The sequence below is a fragment of the Trichosurus vulpecula genome, chromosome 1 (genome assembly GCF_011100635.1).
Source record: "Trichosurus vulpecula isolate mTriVul1 chromosome 1, mTriVul1.pri, whole genome shotgun sequence".
In the NCBI taxonomy this organism is placed as follows: Eukaryota; Metazoa; Chordata; class Mammalia; order Diprotodontia; family Phalangeridae; genus Trichosurus; species Trichosurus vulpecula.
The window spans coordinates 426021078-426046133 of record NC_050573.1 but is presented as its reverse complement, the minus strand read 5'-3'; the positions used below and the strand labels follow the sequence as shown (position 1 = coordinate 426046133).

Genomic DNA, 25056 nt, shown 5'->3' with positions numbered 1-25056 from the left:
AATAGTATGCTTTGATCTACATTCAGACTTCATAGTTCTTTCTCTGGATGTGGATAGCATATTCCATCATGAATCTTTTGGAATTGTCTTGGCTCCTTGTATTGCTGAGAAGAGTTAAGTTATCAAAGTTGGTCATTGCATAATATTGCTGTGAAAATACAAACTCTTTTGCCTGGTATTTAAAGCCATCTTCAATCCAACCTAAGTTTCTAGCCTTATTTCAAATTAATTTTTTATGTACTTTCTGCTTCAATCACACCAGACTTATTAGCTGTGCCTTGGCTATGACAGTCCCCCTCCTAACCCCATGAATGAGCCCAAGCTATTCCCTCATGCGTGGTCATGGACTCACTGATCATCTTCATCTTTTTTCCTTCATGGATCCTTTCAGGTACCTCTTCCTCTAGGAAATCTTGCCAGATACTCCCAAATATACTCCTCAAACTACATCATATCCAACTTCTCTGTGCACATGTTGTCACTTCCTGTAGATCATAAGCTTTTTGAGAGCAGCAGCTACTTCTGTCTTTCTACCTACGGTACCTAGCCAGTGCCATGTGTATAACAGGTACTTAATGTTTATTGAATGAGAGTATTTAAGAGATGCCTAATGAAATGCAACCCTGATTAATCCTTTACCTTTTTTCAGCTCTCCTATGTCTTCTATTCTTCTTACCAACATCTTACTAAATTTCTCTGCCATGAGGCAGCTAGGATAGAGCACTGGGGCTGAAGTCCAAAAGACCTGTGTTCAACCTCAGATACTTACTAGCTGTATCACCCTGGGCAAATCTCTTAACCACTATTTGCCTCAGTTTTCTCCACTGTAGTATAGGGATAGTAACACCATCGACTTTGCAGGGTTGTTGTAATGAGAGATTTGCAAATCCCTTAGCACAGAGCCCAGGATGTAGTGTCAAATAAATTGCTTATTTCCTTCCCCTGTTCCTTTCCATGTCCAATTCTACACTCATCCTGAAGCAGCTTTATTTCATCTTTTCTCATCTATCAGTCCCATCCTTTTCCTTACTTTAAAACTCCTAGGTTTTTTTCCTATCTCTAGTTTCCTTCCTTAGGCCCTATTCCCAGATTCTAGCCATCTTCCTATCAATGAAACTGCTTTCATAAAGATCATGAATTGTGTCCCTATGGCAGAAATGTTACAATTCCTACATTTTAGTACTTTTGTCATTATCTTCTTGAGATCTTTGGTACTTCTGTCTCCCCAATGCCCAACATATCTTCCCCTGTTGTTCACTGTCTGACTCCTTCCTGTTTGATGGTGCCCTTTGGAGTCTGGATCTCAAAGTGCCTCAGCTTCCTCTAATACCAGGCAACTGATGCCTCAGTATGCCTCTGCCCCAAATGACTTTTAGGGGGACAGAACTGGCCCCAACTGGCTGTTGAGCTCTTTGCCGGCTTGGCAGTTCAGAATGTTGCTGCACAGGTGCTACGGGATCGATTTCTGTAGTGTGGGTATCCAGGGCTCTTTGAGGGGGTATTGGGTGTGGTGTAGAGCCCTATTTCTAGCTCACACTCATCTTGTCCATTTCTCTATGTCCTTCTGCTCTCCTGAAGAAATTTTTCGCAGTACAGACCTCTGCCCATTGTAGGGCTGGCTACTGTGGCCTCAGTAAGGTTCTGCCCCTGGGGTACTGCCATAGCATTGGCTCTCTGGTGAGGCCAAGCAATCTGTAGTCAGGAGTCAGGATCTCCATAGCACTAGAAAGGGAGGGGGGGAGGGAAAGTGAGGTGCGAGGCTGAGTTTTGTTGGAAGTAATGTGTCCAGTTCACTGGCTGACTAGAGCAGCATGGCTGCTAGTGATGTAGGAGGTGTGGGAGGAGTGCTGAATGAGCTCCAGGCATATGTCAGTTGATACTTTGTTAGTTTTTTAAACCTTTTTTGGATTCTGGTGTCCTAGATCATGGAGTTAGCTGCAGTTGCTTTATAAGTTTGAGAGGTTGTGGGTAATATGTCTAGTCTGCCATCTTGTTGACTTTTGTTATAATCAACTATTCTTTGTTCCTAGTTTAGTTTTTTTTTGAAAAAATTTTTTAGGTCTTAGAAATCTCCTCTCCCCCCCCCCCCAACCCCCCGGCAAATCCCAGGGTTACTTCACCCACTGTTCTATTTCGATTTGGGAATATTTATGGAAGATTCCTGAATGGTCATCACAAGCCACAACTTGTTGAGTATCCATGTCTGGCATTTCCCTCAAGCAGGATGGTATTTAGTGGGGACTATACAAAAGTAAATCAATGCACTAAAACACAGTAAAAATTTAAGCACAAGTATTTAATGTGTTTTTAACTTTATGGCTTCATCAAATTCAATTTTTTTTAAAATGGTTCCTAAAAAGAACAATTAAACCTAATGGAATGTAGCTCCACTGTACATCTAGAAAATACCAAGTGATCGTTTTTTTACATCTGCTTTTATTTTTAGTTGTTGAAATAATCACATCCATTTCATTGAAAGGATTTTACCCATAGCAAACGTGTTTATTTATTTTGGCTACGGCTTTCTTGAGGCATCCAGGATCCTGGCTGGAAGGTTTTACCAGTGCTAGTGGGGTCTTCTGATGGCTCACTCTTTCCAAAGTCAGGAGCTGAAGCATGTCCTTTAATTTTAGTGTGAACTGGTGAAGCAGCGAGCATCTCCTTGCTGTCTGTGATTTGAAGGTTTTCTTCTTCAGAAACGTCTTTGATTTTTATTTGAACATCTTCTCTATATTTCTCATTCTTCATTATTTCCTGCATGAACACACAGTAATGGAGGACATGAAAAATCCTGATAGACATGAGTTTGTTTTCATAAAAAGAAAAAACAAGCATGGACTTTAAGAGAAGATACACTTTTCTTAAGAGCATGTAAATCATGTATAATGCCTGCTCACATTGAGTGGTGTCTATTTAGTGTAAGTGTGGAATGAATACTACAGCTTATCGTTAAATTGGAAAATTAATTAAGCTGTCCCATCCTTTTATTTTACATGCAATAAGAAAATGGAAGAAAATGGGAACACTCCTCCCAAAAGTGAAACAAACAGTTTGATCAATACAAGAAGTCGAGGCACTGCTAACATAGGCCAGGACAGACAGAGTCAGCCTCCCAGACAACATCTGAATTTACTGTTTATTTTCTTTTTGGTGACTAGTCATTACTAGATCCACCACAGCAGAAGTGAGAGCTACAGGCTGAAGTGGCTGGTGGCTTCAGGGTTAGGTAGATACAGGAGATGAAAGGAACCAGAATCCTACTGTGGCCACTTTTCTTCATCTCCTAAAGAAAGATCAAAGCAAGAAGTCTAAGTTCAAGCCTCATGGGATCAATACCAGACTGTAAATACTTTTCACTGGTTCTCCTCTATTTAAGATTACACGTTAGTGGAAATATAAATAGGTATGGAATGATACTCCTATTCCAGGCAATTACCATTTGAAAAACTACACCAAACAAATAACAGGAAGGATGGATTAAAGGAAGAAAAAGATGGAGGTGTCAGAAGGCTATAGCACAAGTCTAGGCACACAGTAATGAGAAGTCGTATTGGGGGTTGTAGGAATAGAGAAGAGGGATGATAATATGAAATATTTCAAAGGTAGATTAGATAGGACTTAGAAAATGATAAGATACGAGAAGACAGGAAGGAACCAAAGTTGACGATGGGAGTCTGGGTAAGTGGATTACAATTTCACTGACAGAAAAATGAAGCCAGGGGAAATGGACTTTTTGGGAAAGATATTAAATTGGATTTGGGACAAATAAAGTATGAAATGTCGTTTGGGCAGGTGGGGATGTCCTATAGGTAGCTGGAAATGCAAGTTTATAGCTAATAAGACAGGGTATAACTGGAGACATGGATTTGTGGGTTGTCTGCATAGGAAGGATATGACTGAATAATGTCAAAGGAGACAGCATAGAAAGAGAGGAAAAATGGGTCCAGGGCAGAACCTTGAACATCTAATTTATGGTGGAAGAGAGAAGAGGACACAGGGAAGGACAAGACAAGAGCAAGTAAAGAGATAGGCCACTATATCAGAAACCAATGGGAGAGAGAGCATAAAAGAAAGAGGGTGTGGTAAATAATATCAAATGCCTCAGAGAAGGCATGGAGGACAAGGGCTAAAAATAGCTATTGTATTTGCTTATTAGGAGATCTATGGTGACCTCTGGAGGAAGCAGGTGTAATTTAAAGTTCAGGATGAAAATTAGGTTGTGAGGGACAGAGTGGAGAGTAGGTGGAACGGAAGTAAAGGCATAGGCTTTAGGCAGCTTTTCCAAGAAGTCTGGCCATGGAAGGGAGAAGCTAGATGGATTTGGGTTAAGGGTTAAAGAATAGCATTTTTAGGTTTGGGGATATCTGAGTATATATGGGTACAGATTAGAAGAAGGGCAAAGGGAGGGACTAGTGAAGATTAAGATAGATTCAGGAGAAGGGAAGATGGGACGGGATTAAAAGTATAAGTAGAGGGAATCAAAACCTTTTGAGACAGGATGGAAGGGAGAATTGAAAGATATTAAGAAATTTTTAGGAACAGAGGAAAACAGTTTAAGAAGCTTTGGTCAGACATCTTCAATTTTACCAGTTAAATAAGTAGGCTACAACATCTATTGGTTGGATGGGGACCAGGGCTTGAGGAGAAAGAAAAAAAAAAGTAGGTTTGACACAGCTTCTGTGGGGAATGAGAAAGGGATTAGACCAGAAGAAAAGATGAGTTGTAGCAGCGAGGGACCAGCGGAAGTACTGTACTACACATTTTTAGTAGGCAACATCAGCACAGACACATGACTTTCTCCAGGCATACTCAGACATAGCAGAAGAGAAAAAACCAGGTAGGTGGTGCAATGGATAGAACACCAGACTTGTATTCGGGAAGATCTGATTTCAAACACAGCCTCAAACTCTTATTAACTGTGTGAACATGGGCAAGACTCTTAAGCTATCTGCTTCAGCGTCTTCATCTGTAAAAAGGGGACAATGACAGCACCTACCTCCCAGAGTGGTTGTGAGGATAAAATGGAGCATTTAGAAAGCACTCTGCAAACCTTAAAGTACTATAAATTCTATTGTTATTATTATTATTTACTGTTATCTGGAGTTGAGAATTATTTTGTGACACAGGAAGTTTGTAGAGGTGGGCAAGGGTGGTGACAAATAAATTATTAAAGCAGACGAGCAGGGGTCAAGGACAGGTATGGAGGTTAGAAAAGCCAAAGTATGGGAGATGAAAGGGGGGAGAGGCAGAGAGGGTCAAGGGATTTCAGGTCACAATCAGGGTATGAACGAAAGATTGAGGTGGAATGACAGTAAATTGTATTTGCAAATTGGAATTTTAAATCTTTGGGGGCAGCTAGGTGGTGGAGTGAGTACAGCACTGGCCCTGGATTCAGGAGGACCTGAGTTCAAATCTGACCACAGATACTTGACACACTTACTAGCTGTATGACCTCAGGTGAGTCACTTAACTCCAATTGCCCTGCCTTCTCCCCTCCAGAAAGGTAAAAAATGTTCAGGATCTTGGAGACAGTACAGTTCTATGAGATGGTAAAGAATTGGATATATTAAAAAAACTTTTGCTAAATCTTAGATGCTGAACAGAATTAGAAGTCATTTAATTTAACTTTCCATTCAAAGCAGGAATCCCTTTTATAAATACATTTACTAAATTATAACTTTCAACAAGATCTTTGGGATACTAATGATGCAAAAAACAGTTTTGATGTGTCTTTGGCCAGTTATTTGGGGTATAAGGAATATAATGATGTTATGTACAATACTTTGGTTTTAATTACTCTAAAACTTGAAATTCTACTTTTTGGGGGAGTGGCCTGAACTCACAGCCCTGGTATAGGCTTGGAGAGATATGGAAGAAAGCTAACAATAAAGGAAAGAAGTATGGATATCACTTCTCATTGGTCCTAGGAGATGAACAAAAACTCAGTTCAGTTAATGAGAGAAAAGCTAAGGGAAAGCCAATAGGGTGCAGAGTTAAAAATCCAGTAGAAAATTAGTCTAGTAGGAAAGCCCATGCTGAGTGCATCAAGGAGGGGAGAGGTCCAGAGGTCATGAAAGAATGATGAAGAGATTTGGGATTATGACTTGTGCACATTGGCTGGAAAACCTGAAGATGCTTAGCCTGGAAAAAGATTTGGGGAAGGGCGAGGGAAATGAATTTGATACCACCATTGTCTTCACCTGAAAAGCTATCATGCAGAAAGCAGATTAGGTATGTTCTGCTTGATCCCAGAAGGCTGAAGTATGAATAATCTATAGAAGTTGCAGACATGCAAATTTAGCTTTTATATGACTGCATATTGTTATCATTAGTGACTCAAAATTGGCACACACTGTCTTGGAAGGTACTGGGTTACTACTGCTTATTAGAGGCTTTCAAGTAAAGGTTGGGTCACACTTGTTGATGATGCCTCTTGTTGAAGCAGAGGTTGGACCTGATTGCCTCTCAGATTCCTTTTAACTCTGTGATTTTGTGAGGCCTAAGCTTATGATTCCAAATCTCTTCTGGAATAACGTGAAAGAAACAATCTCACAACTTAGGGCTAAAACCAGCCACTGCAACATGGCTGGGAAAATTTGGTTTATGCAGGGCAATGAGGTGTCACAAAGGTGCACTGAAGGCAACAGCAAAGACGGCACTTGCAGAGTTGGAGAACTGAGACCTCCAGGGTTGGTGAGGAAGGTCTGGAGCCCAACGTACACATGGCGTGGGAAGCCAGATAGGAACAGTCATCTTCAGATGGGAGCTAGGAAAGATAAGAGGGGGAAGGGACTCTTCAAATCTAAAGTCAGTGAATCTAGCTGAGGCAAACATCTATATGTTTTAGAGAACTGAAGCTAATAAGGATAAGACTAAGCAATGAGAGATGATTTTCCCCCAAGTTTTCCATACTTGAGACTTATAGGCAAATTAAAAAAACCATTCACCAGCTTTTCCATCAGCAAGAAAGCTAAAACTGATCCAACCAGCATCAATAACAGAACTTGACAGAAAGCAATTAGTCACAAGGGGAAAGGGAGAGAAGGATGAGGTCTATTTTCTTGCAGTTGGTACTTTGGATTATAGGATTATAGATCTAGAACAGGAGGGGCCTTAGAGGGCATCTAGTCCAGCCTTTTCATTTTACAGGTAAGGAAACTGATGCCTATGGAATCTTAGTGACTTGCCCAAGGTCACATTAGGTTTAACTCATAATAATGTTTAGAATTGGTAAATTTTATTCTTTATCTGCTATCTTTCCATCCTCTTATACTTTTCCTAGTAGTGTTTTGAATGGAAGTGGAATTAATGAATAAAATAATAGTTTTTAAGCATTTATTATGTACCAAACGGTTTAGTAAATTCTTGGGATACAAATACAAAAGGGAACCAGTCCCTATCTTAAATATATTGCATCTGAATGGGGAGAAAACACATAGAGGGGAGTAGTACTAAGGAACTGAGAGACAGGTGGTACAGGGGACAGGGCACTGGGACTAAAGTCAGGAAGACTTGAGTTCAAATATGACCTCAACCACTTATTAACTGTGTGAACCTGGACAAGTCACCTAACCTCCGTCTGCCTCAGTTTCATCAACTGTAAAATGGGAATAATATACCCTACCTCACAAGGTTGTTGTAAGGATCAAAGGAGATAATGTTTGTAAAATCCCTTAGCATAGTACATGGCACACAGTAGATGCTTAATAAATGTCAATTCCCTTCTAGTGATAGCTGGTGGCACAGTGGGTCTGGAGCTAGAAAGACCTGAGTTCAAATCTAGCCTCAGACATTTACATACCAGCTGGGCAAGTCACTTAACTTCTGTTTGCCTCAGTTTCCTCAACTTTAAGAAGGGAATAATAAGAGCACGTACCTTGTAAGGTTGTTGTGAGGTGATAAAGGCCTGTGCCAGGGTGATGGCAGCCTCAGAGAAGAGAAGAAGATGTATAGAAGAATTGTTATGAAGGTAAAATCAACAGGACTTAGTAATAGATTGGATATGGGAGGGGAAAAAGGGTGAAGAGTCGAGGATGACACCTAGGTTTCAAACCTGGGTGGATGGTAAATGCCCTCAGCAGTAATGGGGAAATATGAAGGTGGGGTGGAGGTTGGGGGAAGAGAAAATTAGCTCACTTTTAGACATATTGAATTTAAGATGTCTACTGGACATACAGTTTGAGATGTCTAATAGTCAGATGGAGATACAAGTCTGGAGATTAAGGGATAGCACACTGGACCTGAGGAAGACCTGAGTTCAAATTCAGCCTCAGACACTTACTAGCTATGTGACCCTGGGCAAGTCACTTAACTATGTTTGCCCCAGTTTCCTCATCTGTAAAATGAGCTGGAGAAGGAATTGGCAAACTGCTCCAGTACCTCTGCCAAGAAAATCCCAAATACGATCAACTAAGAATTGGACAAGTCTGAAGAACAAAAGTAGATCTGAGAAACATTGGCATAGATAAGATAGTTGAGTCCATGGGAGCTAATGAGATCACCACCTGAAACAGTACAGAGGGAGGAGAAAAGAGAGCCCTGGATAGAGGCTGGGAGAGACCCACTTTTGGAGGGTATGACCTAGATGAAGATCCAGTGAAGAAAGGTGTGAGAACCAGAAGAGTGTCGTGGAAACTTAGAGTATCAAGGGGAAGATGGCAATTAACAGTGTCAGGCTGCAGGGAGGTCAAGACAGAAGAAGAATGAAAAAAAGGCCACTAGATTTGGCAATTAAGAGATCATTGGTAACTCTGGAGAAAGCAGTTTGTGTTGAATAATGAGGCCAGAAGAGAGTGGGAGGGAAAGAAGTGGAAGTATCCATTAAAGAAAGCTTTGAGAGAAGAGATATGGGATGACACAGGGATGGATGGATCAAGTGGGTTTTTCTGAGGAGTGGTGAGACATGGGCACATTTATGGCAGTAGGGAAGTATCCAACAGACAAAGAAGAGTGAGTGGAAATGATGGAGGGGACAACCTGCTGAAGATGAGATTGAATGGGATCACTTGGGTATTTCCTAGAGGGGTTTGCCTTGGAAAGCAGAAGGACCACCACTTTGTGTGAAGAAGATACTGACATTAATGGAGATATGAGATGAGGAGGAGGAGGAGGAGAGAAAAGGGAACTCTCAGCAAGTGATAAGATGGATTCTGTTATTTCTTCATAGGGGAGACTGGGACCAATGAGGATACAGTAGAAGTGCCAGTGAAACAAGAACTGGGACTTCTTGGCACAGAAGATTGGTATGAAGAGGTAGCAGAGGCTTATCCATAACCTGGTCCTGGTCCTGGTCCATAGTACCACACATTTACATATTTACTCACTTAAGGCACACAAGGTAGGAGTTCTTAACCTTTTTTGTTCCATAGACCCTTTTGGCAGTATGGACCACTTCTTAGAATGGTATTTTTTTTTAAATAATTAAAAGAGATGTTAAACTTCAGTTAGACATTAGTGGGAATAAAGACATAACTTTTTCCCATCCAAGGTCACAGACCCCCTGAAATCTATCCATAGACTCCTTGGGAATCTATGAAAGCTGGGTTAATGGTAGGACAATGGTAGGTGAGCAACAGAGAATAATAAGGTCTGTTACTCCTTTTGTCTTAGGAGGCACACATAAAAGGTGGCTCTAGAAGCAAGGATATTATAGATAAAATGTCTCAATGAAAGTGGAGATAATGAGTTGTAGGAGAGAGTGCTTTACTCTCTCTTTTGGTATGAGCCCATGCTAGTTTGCCTTCTGATATGATCTTTGGAGAAGAATGTAAAGATTATTGGAAGACCTAATTTAGAAGTGGTACCACCGCTCTCACAGGCTCCAAAGAAGAGGTGTATGGACAGAGGCGGCTTACTACACGTCAGCTCTAAACTCACAGGCTAACAGCTTCAGCACCTATGCATCTACTCTGTGAAAGAAAATGGAGAAGATGAGCAGGCCTCCCCACCCCCCATCCATGTAATTTCTCTGCCACTGGTCTACCAAGTCAAACCTTCCTCTAATGATGGCTGGTACTTCTGCCAGTGGCTGTGCGGAAAGACCACAATGGCCACCACAAGAAGACCATATGAGTTGGTCACCTTGTTTAAAAAAAGAAAACCTTTCATTTTTGGGGAGAAGAATTTTCCTTCTTTCTTTTTTAAACTAATTACCACCAGACCCTTGCTGACGTTGTCCAGGAAAACTAAACAGAACATAAATCATTTATGTAAGGGGACCTGGTTTTATAAATATTTGGAATAGTCAAGATGAAGGGAGTTATAGTTAGGTTAAGAAAAGAGCAATTTATATAATTAAAGATAAACAGAAGTCATCTGTCAAAAAAATCAGTTTTAAAAAAAGTGCTAAAAAATCAAGGAATTTCCCTCACATTTTCTCAGATATAAAATATTAAATCTCAGTATGTATGTAAATAAATATTAAGCATTGCCATTGAGTTCTTAAAGGACTATGTAGTAGAAAGTGATTATATCTTTAGGTCAATGATGTGACTAGCCATAGAGTCTTGCTTTTGTCAAAGTCAAGCTGCCTTGAATCCCTGTAGCCTTTTTTTTTTTAATTTAAAGTGACTAAAATTGAGTTCAGTTTTTAAAAAATTCAAGTGCCCAAGATGGTCCCAGGATTGGCCAGCCACTCAAGCTTCAGATAGGCAAGGATTTTAGGAATTAGGTACAATTTTATATAAGATGCTATTACTGATGGTTTAAAAAGAATGATTGGAATAAATATGTACAAGACTCATTCATGGGCCTGCACATACAGGTTTATATAAAAATTTCTATTTTAACAGGCTTGATCAGGATGTAAAAAATGTGGCACTATCTCTAAACTGACTTAAAATAGAACTATACTATTACAGATATGGAGGCACTGTTTTCAACTGGTTTAAAGTAAGTAAGATGTTAATTTTACATAAATAAAATGCTGAGGATATGCAGAACAGATATAAATGTGGTGAGGTTGGGGGAGAGACTTTCTAATTCATAGTGGCACCTTAGAGGATAAATGAGAGATACATAAGTATTTTATTCTTTCTGCTCTAAGTCTAGTCTTAAACTTGGACTTTCTTCAAAATGTACTGGGCATAGGGGTGGGATGGAGAGAATGATACACAGCTACTGGTAGAGGGTTTTATGATCGCTCGAATATGGTATTTAAACTACAGTCAAATTGTTGAATTCCTGGGAATTCAGGAAATGCTGGGCAAACTCTCAAGGGAGCCCACATCTAGCTGTACACAGAATAAGAACTGTGAATGACAATTTGCTGTATAAATTACCACAGTGAAGCTTTCAACTGTTATATGTTAGTTCACAACATAATTCACAATTCTTTAATACTCTTTTTTGGGATTATTTATTTAATATTTTTAGTTTTCAGCATTGATTTTCACAAGAGTTTGAATTACAAATTTTCTCCCCATTTCTACTCTCCCCGCCCCCCACTCCAAGATGGCATATATTCTGGTTGCCCCGTTCCCCAGTCAGCCCTCCCTTCTGTCACCCCACTCACCCCCATCCCCTTTTCCCTTACTTTCTTGTAGGGCAAGACAGATTTCTATGCCCCACTGCCTGTATATCTTATTTCCTAGTGGAATGCAAAAACTTTTTTTTTGAACATCTGTTTTTAAAACTTTGAGCTCCAAATTCTCTCCCCTCTTCCCTCCCCACCCACCCTCCCTAAGAAGGCAAGCAATTCAACATAGGCCACATGTGTATCATTATGCAAAACCCTTCCACAACACTCATGTTGTGAAAGACTAACTATATTTTGCTCCTTGTAGCCTATCCCCCTTTGTTCAATTTTCTCCCTTGACCCTGCCCCTTTTCAAAAGTGTTTGCTTTTGATTACCTCCTCCCCCATCTGCCCTCCCTTCTATCATCCCCCCCCCCCTTTTTATCTCCTTCCTCCTTCTTTCCTGTGGGGTAAGATACCCAACTGAGTGTGTATGTTATTCCCTCCTCAGGTCAAATCTGATGACAGCAAGATTCACTCATTGCCCCTCACCTGCCCCTTCTTCCCTTCCTACAGAACTGATTTTTCTTCTATGAGAGATAATTTACCCCATTCTATCTCTCCCTTTCTCCCTCTCTCAATATATTCCTCTCTCATCCCTTAATTTGATTTTATTTTTTAGATATCATCCCTTCATATTCAACTCACCCTGTGCCCTCTGTCTCTCTATATATGTATATTCCCTTCAGCTACCCTAATCCTGAGGTCTCATGAATTATACACATCATCTTTCCATGTAGGAATGTAAACAAAACAGTTCAACTTTAGTAAGTCCCTTATGATTTCTCTTTCTTGTTTACCTTTTCATGCTTCTCTTGAGTCTTGTATTTGAAAGTCAAATTTTCTATTCAGCTCTGGTCTTTTCACTGAGAAAGCTTGAAAGTTCTCTATTTTATTGAAAATCCACATTTTGCCTTGGAGCATTATACTCAGTTTTGCTGGGTACGTGATTCTTGGTTTTAATCCTAGCTCCTTTGACCTCTGGAATATCATATTCCAAGCCCTTCGATCCCTTAATATAGAAGCTGCTAGATCTTGTGTTATCCTGATTGTGTGTCCACGACACTCAAATTCTTTCTCTCTGGCTGCTTGCAGTATTTTCTCCTTGATCTGGGAGCTCTGGAATTTGGCAACAATATTCCTAGGAGTTTTCTTTTTGGAATCTTTTTCAGGAGGCAATTGGTAGATTCTTTCAATTTCTATTTTAAACTCTGGCTCTAGAACATCAGGGCAGTTGTCCTTGATAATTTCTTGAAAGACGATATCTAGGCTCTTTTTTTGATCATGGCTTTTATGTAGTTCAATAATTTTTAAATTATCTCTCCTGGATCTATTTTCCAGGTCAGTGGTTTTTCCAATGAGATATTTCACATTGTGTTCCATTTTTTCATTCCTTTGGTTCTGTTTTATAATATCTTGATTTCTCATGAAGTTACTAGCTTCCACTTGCTCCAATCTAATTTTTAAGGTAGCATTTTCTTCAGTGGTCTTTTGGACCTCCTTTTCCATTTGGCTAATTCTGCCTTTCAAGGTATTCTTCTCCTCGTTGGCTTTTTGGAGCTCTTTTCCCATTTGAGTTAGTCTATTTTTTATGGTGTTATTTTCTCCAGTATTTTTTGGGGTCTCCTTTAGCAAGTCATTGACTTGTTTTTCATGGTTTTCTCACATCACTCTCATTTCTCTTCCCAATTTTTCCTCTACTTCTCTTACTTGCTTTTCCAAATCTTTTTTGACCTCTTCCATGGCCTGAGAGCAGTTCATGTTTTTCTTGGAGGCTTTTGATGTAGGCTCTTTGACTTTGTTGACTTCTTCTGGCTGTATGTTTTGGTCTTCTTTGTCACCAAAGAAAGATTCCAAAGTCTGAGTCTGAATCTGAGTTCATTTTCGCTGCCTGGCCATGTTCCCAGCTAATTTACTTGACCGTTGAGTTTTTTGTTGGGGTATGACTGCTTGTAGAGTATAGAGTACTTTGTCCCAAGCTTGAGAGGCTGCGCTGTTGTTTTCAGAGCTACACAGCAAGCTCTGCCACACCAGTGCTACTCCTCCCCCAAGAACTGCCAACCCCAACCCAACTCAGATCTAAGTTGGCTCTGCACTCCTGCTGAGATCCACCACTTAATTCCTCCCACCAGGTGAGCCTGGGGCTAGAGGCAACTGCAGGTGTAGCTCTGTAGCTGCACCACCTCCAATGTCCCTGGGGCCGTGGCTGAACCTCGAACTCCTTTCACTCTGTCCCAGCAGCTTTTCCCACTAACCTTCTCTGTTGTCTTTGGTGTTTGTGGGTTGAGAAATCTAGTAACTGCCACAGCTCACTGATTCAGGGTGCTAGGGACTGGCTCCTGGTCTGGTTGGTCCGTGTGGCCCACGCTAGACTCTGCTCCCTTCCGGTCCCAGCTCTGTCCGATACACCCTATCCTGCGACCATCCAGGCTGTCCTGGGCTGGAGCCCTGCTTCCCTCTGCTATTTCATGGGTTCTGCAGCTCTAGAATTTGTTCAGAGCCATTTTTTATAGGTGTTTGGAGGGACGTGGGTGGGGGCTCTACCCTCAGTTCTTTAATACTCTTAACCAACATATCCTTTCCTGTCACTAAAACAAATTATCTCACCAAATTTTGAAAATACCCCATTATCTTAATATTTGATACCACAAAAGCATTCTAAAAGTCACCATAGCACTAAGGAATCTTGTTGGAAATACCTTAAAATTCATCTAGTCCCAACCTAACCAAGGCAGGAATTCTTTCAACAATATTATGACATATAGTCATTCATTTTCTTCTGGAATGTTTTCAGTGATGGGAAACTCAATATTTCCCAAAGTAATTCCTTTCATTTTTGTACAGTTCTAATTGTTATAAAATTCTTCCTTAAGTTGAACCGAAACCTGCCTCCCTATAATTTCTATCAGTTGGTACTATTTCTGTCCTCTGCAGCTACGGATAAGAAATTGAATCCCTTTTCTATATTTTAAGTAATGTGATGCAATGGAAAGAATACTGGTTTCAGACTAAGAAGATCTGAGTTCAAGTTCTACTGAAATAAGTGCTTATGTGAGCTTGGCCAAAATTCTGAGCTCACATTTTCTCAACTGAAAAATGCCTATTTCATAGGAATGTTGTGAATAAAGTCCTTTGTAAACATCAATATGCTATGTAAATATGAGCTATGATCAGAATAAACCTTCAAATATGTGAAGATAGCCATTCTCCTTGGCAGACTCGGGTTCAAGTTTGCACTCTGACTGTGTGATGAGTGAGTCACAACTTCTCAGTGTTCTAGGCAACTCTTTTAAGACTCTAATAGCTGAGAAGGCATAGACATAGATGGGGAGAAGTTTCCTCACCCATGAATTTCCTACACTAATGAAATTACAGGTCCCCAGTCCTTTCTTCCCTGGTCTAAATGTCTCTGTTTTCTTCAACCATTTCCTTATGTGGCTTTGTTTTCAGTCTGCCACCATCCTTGTTACCTTTCTTTGGGTGCTCTTTTATCAATATGCAAATACACAAAGGGTCTGTGGTTTAGTCAGACCTATGATTTCCAACCAGGCTGTGACAACAAGTCTATGACTTAGAGAGGTTCTGTAGAAACAGAGGTTAAATTACTTTAACCCAGGGTCACAAAGCTAGCAAGTGTCAGAGAAGGTCTGAATGCAAGTTCAGTACTTTATACTATTCTGCTGCCTCTCTTCAATCTGGCAATGTTCCTTTTAAAATATGTCGCGTAGAGCTGGACACAAGAGTTCAGATGTAGCCTGACAAGTACAGGGCATAGTGAGGTTATTAATTTCCTTGCTGTGGAAGCTGTACTTCTGTCAAAACAGAATGAGACCACATCAGCATTTTTTGGTGTCTGTATCACACTGGAGGTCCAAATGAAGCTTAGAGTCAACTAAAACTCATTAGTTGCTGTTTTCTTTTGGTTTGTTTTTGTTTGTGTAAACTCAAACTGTTTTAAGATGGGTCTTTTTTCATTCTACATTTTATTAAACTTGAATTTTTGAACACTAAGGTGGGATTTTCCCTTTATATCTATTAAATCTCATCTTGCTGATCCAGGCCCATAATTCTTGTCGGTCATATAATTTTCTATCTTGATTGTTGTCTGTCACATAAATTATCCTGTGCCCTCCCCCCAGCTTTATATTATCTGAAAATTGATAAGCATCTCCAAAGTTACTGATAAAGATATGAAGACGGGCCCCTGTGGCCATGTATGAAAGAATGCATCTAGTTTAATACAAATCTATTAGTCAACACTCCTTGGGTGCTATGGATTCACTTGACTGTGGGTTATATTAAATAATTTGCTAGAATCAAATTATACTATGCTCATGGCATGCCACTCATTTACCATTTACACTATAAAAATTATAGGAGGTTTCTTTCATATGATGTAATCTTATAAGTTCACTTATATTAGTTCCATGTAAAATTATTACATCAAAGTACAATGCTTTCATTAGACTATTAGTGAGATGGCAAAAGTCCTGACAATATATGTGTGGACATAGAATTTCTCATTCAAAATAAGGGATTTTATCTCTATCGAGAAAGCAGTATTTGTATGGGCTGGTGACCAGATGTAGACGTAAGCTGAAGTGGATATTATAGGTATTCACTACAATTGGACGCTATATGAAAGGCAGTATGGTATAGCAGATGCAGAGCTGGCCTCAGTTGGAACACCTGGGTTCAAGTCCTACATCTGACACATACTACATGTACGACCACTGGGAAGTCGCTTAACCTCTCTGTGCCCCAGGCAACTGAGGCTGTAAATTACAAATGAACTACTCATTAGCATCAGTGGAGTTCCCCAAACCAACAAAACCATAGGTACAGGACAACAAAATAATGTGTGTATACATGGATGTGGTAGATAAATTGTGGTTAAAATCAACTGATTTATCTTCTGTCCATCAAAGATTAACACATTAGTGGTAGACTGTGAAACTTCTGTTCTCATCAGAACAGATTATTTATTAAACTATTTTCATTAAGGAATTCTTAAATTATTTTGTATTAACTGATAATTATTTTCTAGGTGTTATTTTTATTTCTGTCCCTTCCTAGGAGGCAGCATGGTACAACAGAGAGAGTGCTGGGTTTGGAATTAAAGATTATCAGTCTAAATTCAAACGCCACTTTAACCGTGTAACAAGCTACGTACCCCTACGGGAATCCAGCCTCTTCCTCTGTTAAATGAAGGGGTTGGACAAGATCATTGTTTCTCAAACTTTTTTTTTTTTTGCACATGGCCTGGTATAATTCTTTTGTTTGAGGAATTGGGGCACACTATGGGACAATCAGGAGACTCATGCATGTATGACTGAAAGTGGAAATTCCATACAATTCACAGCACACTTAGTGAAACTCTGGGCAGTGTGCCAAGGCACACCTTTTGAGAACCACTGAACTAGATGATGCTTTAGCAGCTCTAAATCTATGTTCCAGCACTGCTGAAATGAGGTGTTTTTTTTTATCCCCCTGGCAAAAACTACATAGCTAAAGGCAAAAGAGATCAAAATGGAATTAAAAATGAAAAAATAGATATTGATAAATAAGTGGTTAGAAAACTGATTTTAGTGACATCCAATATTTTTAATCCCTGTTTCTGAATTTTTCTAGTGTATATTTTGTCTCAGAGCAGTGAAATAACTCTGCAGTTTCAAAACAACTCTTTGTATAGTACTCAGATTAGTTAAATGTTAAGAATCTGAAGACATGCTTAGTTGATAAGTTAGCTGGTTATGCAGATATACCTTTTAATGCTTTTAAAAATGTATTTGTTATAGGGTTGGAGAAGGAAGAGGAACACATTAAAAATGAATGTGATAAAAAAATAAAACATGAATACACATTTTAAAATGTAAAGACATGTTTATTTGAAAAATATTTTAGATAATAAATCACTCCAAATACTAATTTTGATATCTATGACCACTGCCAAAGCATACATTATTGTAAATAGAAAATTTGTATTTTTCTCTGTAAAAATGTAAGCCTAGTTTCAAAACAAAAAAATGCAAAAAAAAATTTAGGCAGAAGACAAAATATTACAAGTAAATACCATAATGTGATAGGTATAGGTGGACTGCTTGTTTTAGGCCAACCCTCAAGGAATTTCTGAATCTTAGTAGCTTTCCAGGTTAAGGAGGTTGACTTTCAGGGCAACTTATTCAGAGCGACCAAACTCAAAAGAAACTTGTTTAGAAAAAACTGCTAGAATATAAATTTATTGAGGGTAGGGATCCTGAAAGTGTTTACACTTGTCCCACTCATCCAGCACAGTTAGTGTTTATTAAGCATTTGTTGCACTGAATTGAGGACAAAGATATCAGTCCAGATTCAATATACTAAATATGCTGATTGACAATCCACTGAGAGATACTATCTTTTTTTATTTATAGTACATATATTGGTTCTTTCTATGGACACATTTCAGACCCTCCTCACCTCTTACCTAAATTATTTCAACAGCCTCTTAATTACAGGTCCTAGTCTATCTTACACTCTGATGTCAAAGGAATTTTCCTTCAGCACAAATCTGATCCTGTTAATTCCCTACTCAATAAACTCCAATGGCTTCCTATCACCCTCTGGCTTTTAAAGCCCTACATAACTTGGCCCTAACCTACCTCTCCACCATCACTGGCTATTACTCACCATTCTGCACTGTTCAATCCAGCTAAACCGGCTTCCTCCCTGTTGCTCACACAACAATCTGTTTCCACTCCTTTGTACTAGACATACCACATACATGCCCATGGAATGTATTCAATTTCCACGTGAATAGGGATTGTTTCATTCTTTGCATCATCAGTGTCTAGCACAGTGCCTGGCACAAAACAGGCATTTAGAAATGCTTGTTAGTTGACTGAAATTATGTTGATGGTGTTCCATCCATGTACAATAAAATCCTATTATAATGCATTCTCCCAATTATTTTCTGAGAAATTACTAATAAAATAAAAGTGGATCCTGAAATTGAATACAGCTGATGCCCAACTACTCTGCAATGACTTAGCTAATGAAAAGAAGCGCTTAAAATCCAGTAGAAAAGGGAGAGAGCATATGTATATGTATATATGTGTGTATAGATGATCTTCTCCTCTAGCTTTTCTTTTTCTGTTATTGTTCTGGTTTGGAAGGTAGTTTGTATAATTATGCAGGGCTTATTTTCTGAACTGTGTGTGGTAGGGAAGGGAAACTTGGGCTCTTTTAAGTCAGGAGGTATTCTCAAAACCCTGGAACCTCCACAGGGCACAGATTATTAGCTCTATTTTAGAGACGAAACTTCAATAGGTTAAATTAGTATGCCTTGCCAGAGGTCGTCATCAGACTCCAAACCACTTATTCTCACTCTTAGACAATATAGCATACACTATAGCATACAATACAGCATACGGATAGCAACACAGAAAAATGTGAAGAGCTCAGTGAAAGGGGTCCTTTCCTCTCCCAACCTCTGCTGTAAAGAAACCCTTGAGCAGTGTAGGAGTCAGAAGACCTGGGTATGTTCCTGAATCTGCTCCAAACTAGGTGAGTACCCAGGATAAGCCACTTCATCTCTCTGTGACTATGTGTTCTCATAAGTAATATAATGAAGTTGGACAAAACAATCCCTAAGGTCCTTTTCAGCTACCAAATGGCACCACCATTCTAGCCTCTATCACGATACAGTACATAGTAGAGAACACATTTGTTCATGTTTTGTCTTTTTTTTTACCCTCTTACCCCACACTTTTCTGCTCTGTTGACTAGAATAGGATGGATAATCCTATTATTAGTGCTATAATTTTGACTGCTGAAGACCAGCATGGAGTGAGGTACAAATGGAATGGGAAAATAATACAACTTTTCTATTTCTTTATGTTAGATATTTACATTGTGGTTTCACTGCTTGACTTAAAATATGGTCTCAGAATTCCATGGATAGCCACGTTCAAATATAAGTGCAAAACACGTCCGAAAGCCAAATATAAATGAATATTTATTCATGTTATTCATTTAACAAATTAATACCCTCCATTTAAATGCATAGCTGACAATAAATGGTATTTTAGAGATGAGTTAAGGCGGGGAGCCAAAGATATCTAGCCAAAGCCAAAATTATGACATAGCAATAAAGTTCTTTAATATTTTTGTATGAAATTAAAACCCATTATTTCACAAAATTAGGGCATAAAATAAAGTCTTACTAACATATAAAAAATGGAAACCAGGACTAGAAAAATCATTACAATTTGAGCATTATAAAATATTTGGTAATTAGGTAAACAAACAGATTTTGGAGTCAGGAAGATCTAGGTTCCAGTACTATTTCTGACACATACTGGCTAGATAACAATGGATCACAGGATCATAGACTGAGCAAGTCACTTCACATTTCTGCATCACAGTCTCCTCATTTGTAAAATAAGGAACAGCATAGATATTCTTGTGAGGTCCCTTCCCATTCTAAATTTATGATACTATGGACTATGTAATTCCATTAAGCTGGTGAGCTCCTTGAGAATAGGGGCTATATTCTGCCTTTCTTTGTATCTCTAGTGCTTAGCATAGTGCCTGGCACATAGTAAGCACTTCATAAATTCTAGATGACCACTATGAAAATGTTTAGCTGCTAAGTCCCTTAGAGGTCCTTTAGTCCAATACCCTCATTTTCCTAATAAGGACACTGAGGCGGAGAGGAGTTAAGTGACTTGCCCAAGGTCACACATGTAGGAAGATGCAGAGCCAGGGCAAGTCACCTAACTTCTCAGTGTCCTCCAAAACTGTTTAAGAACATAAGTTATAGCAGCATCACTTGATCTATAATGGAAAGGCAACTTCCATATTGGGAATTACTTTCATTTATTAAATTAGAGGACTAGATTTAAGAAAAAATATTCAATAGGTATCAGAACTAGACCTTTATAAAAATCCTACTGTGTTGCTCCATTGGAGCATGGAGGTGACCCTTGGTATTTGAAGGCTATGTCAGCAGAGTCTGAGCTCTGTGTGTGATTTTCTGATGTACATATATGTGTGTGTGTGTGTAAATATATGTATGTATATATATATATATATATATATATATATATATATATATATATATATATATATATATCCAGTTTGGTTTCTCTCGTGAATTCCAGGTCCCCTATCACCAAATGACTACTGAGTATTTTGAACAGGACGTCCCATAGACAGCTTGAATTCAAACATGTCTAAAACACCTCATTCCTTTCCCTCAAATCTATTCCTCTTCTGAGCTTACCTATTTTCATGAGAGGACCCTCCCTTCAGTCTCCCAGATGTGAAACCTCGGTGTTATACTCCAGCTGACCTTCCCCCATTCGACATGTAATATAAGCTCTTAGATCTTGCTATTCCTACTTCACATCCTCGCCTCTTGCGTCTGTCCCCTTCTTACTACCGATATGGCCACTACCCTAGTTTGGACACTCATAACCTTTCTCCTAGACAATCAGAATGGCTTTCTAATTGGTCTCTCCTCAAGTCTCTCCCAACTCCAATCCAGATGCTAAAATGATTATCCTAGAGTACAGATCTGACCATGTCAATTCTCTACTTAGTAAATTCCAGTAGCTTCCTGCTGCTTCTAAGATAAAATATAAATTCCTTTGTTTGGCTTTTAAATCCCTCCACTACTTGGTCCCAACTTGCCTTTATACCTTCCTTATATATTATCTCCCTTCTCAAACTCTATATTCTAGTCCAATGGGCCTATTTATTATTCCTTACATGTGGCACTCCATATCCTGTTTCCACACCTTTGTACTGGCCATCTCCCCTCTGCTTCAAAGAAACTTCCTCCTTCAAGTTGTAACTCAGATACCACCTAAATGAATTCCCTCCAATGCTAATGCCCCTCTCACCCTAAACTATCTCATTTACTTTGCATTTATTCTGTATCATATATGTACATGTTGTCTCCTCCAATAGAATATAAGCTCCTTGAAGGCAGGGGCTATTTCACTCTTCCCTAGTACGGTATATGACACACAACAGGTACTTACTAAATGCCTGTTGACTGACTGATTATCAAGTTGGAAACACTTCAAGCACAAGTACAGTGATAGCCGAAATGTCTCTTATCTGAGAACCAGCTCAGCTAAGTTCACAGAGACTCATTAAGGTTGGTGATAGGGTGATGAAATTTTTGGCCATAACAATTCTTAAGACTATCTATCTACTAAGTCACCAGGACTGCCATCTGTTTCAGTGGAAGAAATATTCACATCAATGAAATCAGAGATCCCTGTAGTACTGGTGTTATTGGAGACAGAACGATATTTCTAGAAGTCCATTCAAGAAAATGGTACTATAAATGCTTTACTCTTAAAGAAACTCATTCTTCTTCTATATTATTTTAATTAATAAAGATGTGTCATAAATTCACATCTTTCTCTTGTGCCATCAGATATGTTAACTAATTTCTATGGTATATGACTTGGCAGAATTTCACCATTTTGTCTGAATGATTTAATGTATACACACTCTAGGCAATTTTCAGTTAAAGGCATCACATTTAAACATTATTAAAACAACAACAACAACAACACCATATCAAACAACTTCAGAATTTGTCTGTGCCTGCTTTTGGATAAGTGTAATCTTAGTAGATTAAATAATTGATAAAATAAAAAAGGACTTACAAATGGCAAATTCACCATAACACTCTTTGCTATATATAAAGTAGAATTTGTTATAAGGTGGGTTCATTCTGGGCCTTGGCCATCAAGGTTGAGTCACACCAAAGGGCCCCCCACCCCCTAAACCTCCCACTAAGATGGGTTTACATAGACAGTGGGTCTTTCCACAGGAGGATTAGGGCAAGGCTGTGGTGTAATCTTGTTTCTAAATATTAGGGTTGAATATTCATTGACAATGTGAGTTTCTTACACAGCTGAGTGACAATTAAAGCCTACCAAGTACTCAGGTGATGCAAATTCTTGAAAATATTACTAAAGCTTAGAATTAAACTGCATTTTCTCATTCTACCAGATTGCCAAGATGAAATGCTAGGATATTAGGTTACCCTGTCAGTGTGAGAAAAAAGAAAAAGGGAGAGGTGGTGGTCTCCCAGACAAGAACTAAATGTTCTTACCCAAGGCAACTCCTGGTAGGTTAGAAAATGAAAGTGAATTTAATCTTGCCAAGATGGGAACAGGCACTAAAAAGGTTAAATAAACGAGAGCTAGTATAGAAGGGTAACTTATGTTATAAGATAGAACTGGGGTTGCTAAGAAATCGCGTACAATGAAAAGCAGCCAACTTTAGCAAAAGCTGTTCCTACTATGTGTTCTTGCCAATCAACTGCAGATCTCTGCCAAATCAATGTCATGTTTAATTTATTCACATTCACTTCTATTGAAAATACCCTTAGAACAATTGCAATAATTAAAACGTGGACTGTATTTTGTTATTTTGACATGCTTTCTTGTGTCCTGCATTTTTTCAAAACAGTTCTATCAACAACAAACTAATCTCTTGTTATTTGAGGGGGTAATTGTAAGCTTTGTTTATATTCTTTGCTGGCAAGAGATTTTTGGCGTATAGTTTTTTTTTCTTTGAACTTGAGCCAGTTTAATTATTAAATCCCCAAATGCTGTTAAAATGAACCAATCATAAAGCAAAAGTTATTAATTGTTCTACAGGTGGTGCTTTAATAAAACAAATCAACTTATATACATGAGCAAATGAAAGTACCTTTAAGCACAAACACAATTATTTTACTGAAAGGAAACCTAGGTAATTACCAGCAATAAAAAAAAAATTGTAGCCACTTAGCTAGTTTTACTTTTGATACTTTTACTAGTCATTGCAAAATCAAGTAAGAAAGAAATTGGCATTGATATGGTACCTTTCTCTTCAGGAAAATGTGGATAGAAAAATTTAATTGACTGCTAATAGCACGACAATCTGTGAGCAGTAAAAGAATACTGCCGTCAGTCAGGGCTGCGTGCCGTGAAGCTGTAATCATGTCAGTGTACGGATTTGTATCCACAACTCCCAGAACAGGCCTGGCACACAGTAGGTGCCTAATGATACATGCTTGTTGATGGCTCCATCAATACTATGGGGCACATAAAAACTCCAAACTTTTACTCTCCACATGTATCCTGATCTTATAATTTGCGTGCATATTGTACACATGCTGTTGCAACAGATGCCAACATTAAGTTTCATACCTGCGCTTTATTGATATAGTGAATATCTATCTTGTGGTCACCCCTGCTTCTGTTCTTCCCATGGAGACATAATCAGTCTGTCTTTTGGGATAGGGATGGAAATGTTCTCATAATAATTGAGCTAATTCTAGATGTAATACATACCATTGGGATATTAGCTAAATCAGTGCCTTACTCTTTCCAATGCAGTTGCAAAAGGTATATACACAATACTCCAACACCCCCGCCCCTTGCATTTAAATAGAAGACTCCAAAGTAACAGTTTGGAAAACTGGAAAACAGTATGGCAGAAACTAGGCACAGACCAACATCTCATACCTTATAGCAAAATAAGGTTGAACTGGGTACATGAGTTAGACATAAAGGGTGACACCACAAGCAAATTAGGAGAGCAAGGAATAGTTTACCTGTCAGTGGAGAAGGGAAGAATTTATGACCAAACAAGAGATAGAGAACATTATGAAATGTAAAATAGATCAACATTAAATTTAAAAAGTTTTTGCACAAAAAAACCCAATGCAACCAATATTAGCAAGAAAGCAGAAAGCTGGGAAACATTTTTAAGGCCAGTGTTTCTCATAAAGGCCTCATTTCCAAAATATATAGAGAATTGAATCAAATTTATAAGAGTACAAGTCATTCCCCAGGCAGTTTTCAGAGGAAGAAATTAAAGCTATCTACAGTCATACGAGAAAATGCTCTAAATCACTGTTGATTAGAGAAATGCAAATAAAAACAACTCTGAGGTATCACCTCATACCTATCAGTTAGGCTAATATGACAGAAAAGGAAAATGATAAATGTTGGAGAGGATGTGGGAAAATTGGAACACTAATGCTTTGTTGGTGGAGTTGTGAACTGCTCTGGAGAGCAATTTGGAACAATGCCCAAAAAGCTATAAAAAGGAGTGCATACCCCTTTGGTCTATCAATACCACTACTAGGTCCGTATCCTAAAGAGATCATAAAAAAGAGAAAAGGACCCACATGTACAAAAATATTTATAGCAGTTCTTTTTTTTTTTTGGTGGCAAAGAATTGGAAATTGAGGGGATGTCCATTAATTGGGGAAATGGCTGAACAAGTGGTGGTATATGAATGTAATGGAATACTATTGTTCTATGAGAAATGATGAGCAGGCAGATTTCAGAAAAACTTGGAAAGACTTACATGAATGAATATTAAGTGAAGTGAGCAGAACCAGAACATTGTACACAGTAACAGCAACACTGTGAGATGATTAACTATTCTAGACTTAGCTCTTCTCAGCAATGCAATGATCCAAGACAATTCTAAAGGACTCATGATGGAAAATGCTACCCACATTCAAAGAAACAACT

The 25056-nt window shown here is 38.7% G+C and overlaps 1 protein-coding gene across 1 annotated transcript in view; it reads right to left on the bottom strand.

Moving 5' to 3' along the window:
- Nucleotides 1-2275: 2275 nt before the first annotated feature.
- Nucleotides 2276-25056, bottom strand: part of NDUFAF2 (NADH:ubiquinone oxidoreductase complex assembly factor 2) — a 239714-nt gene continuing 216933 nt past the window's right edge. The window contains exon 4 of the mRNA XM_036742192.1: nucleotides 2276-2754. Within this exon, the coding sequence (XP_036598087.1) occupies nucleotides 2503-2754 (252 nt within the window). The 3' untranslated portion in view covers nucleotides 2276-2502. The remainder of the gene's footprint in view (nucleotides 2755-25056) is intronic.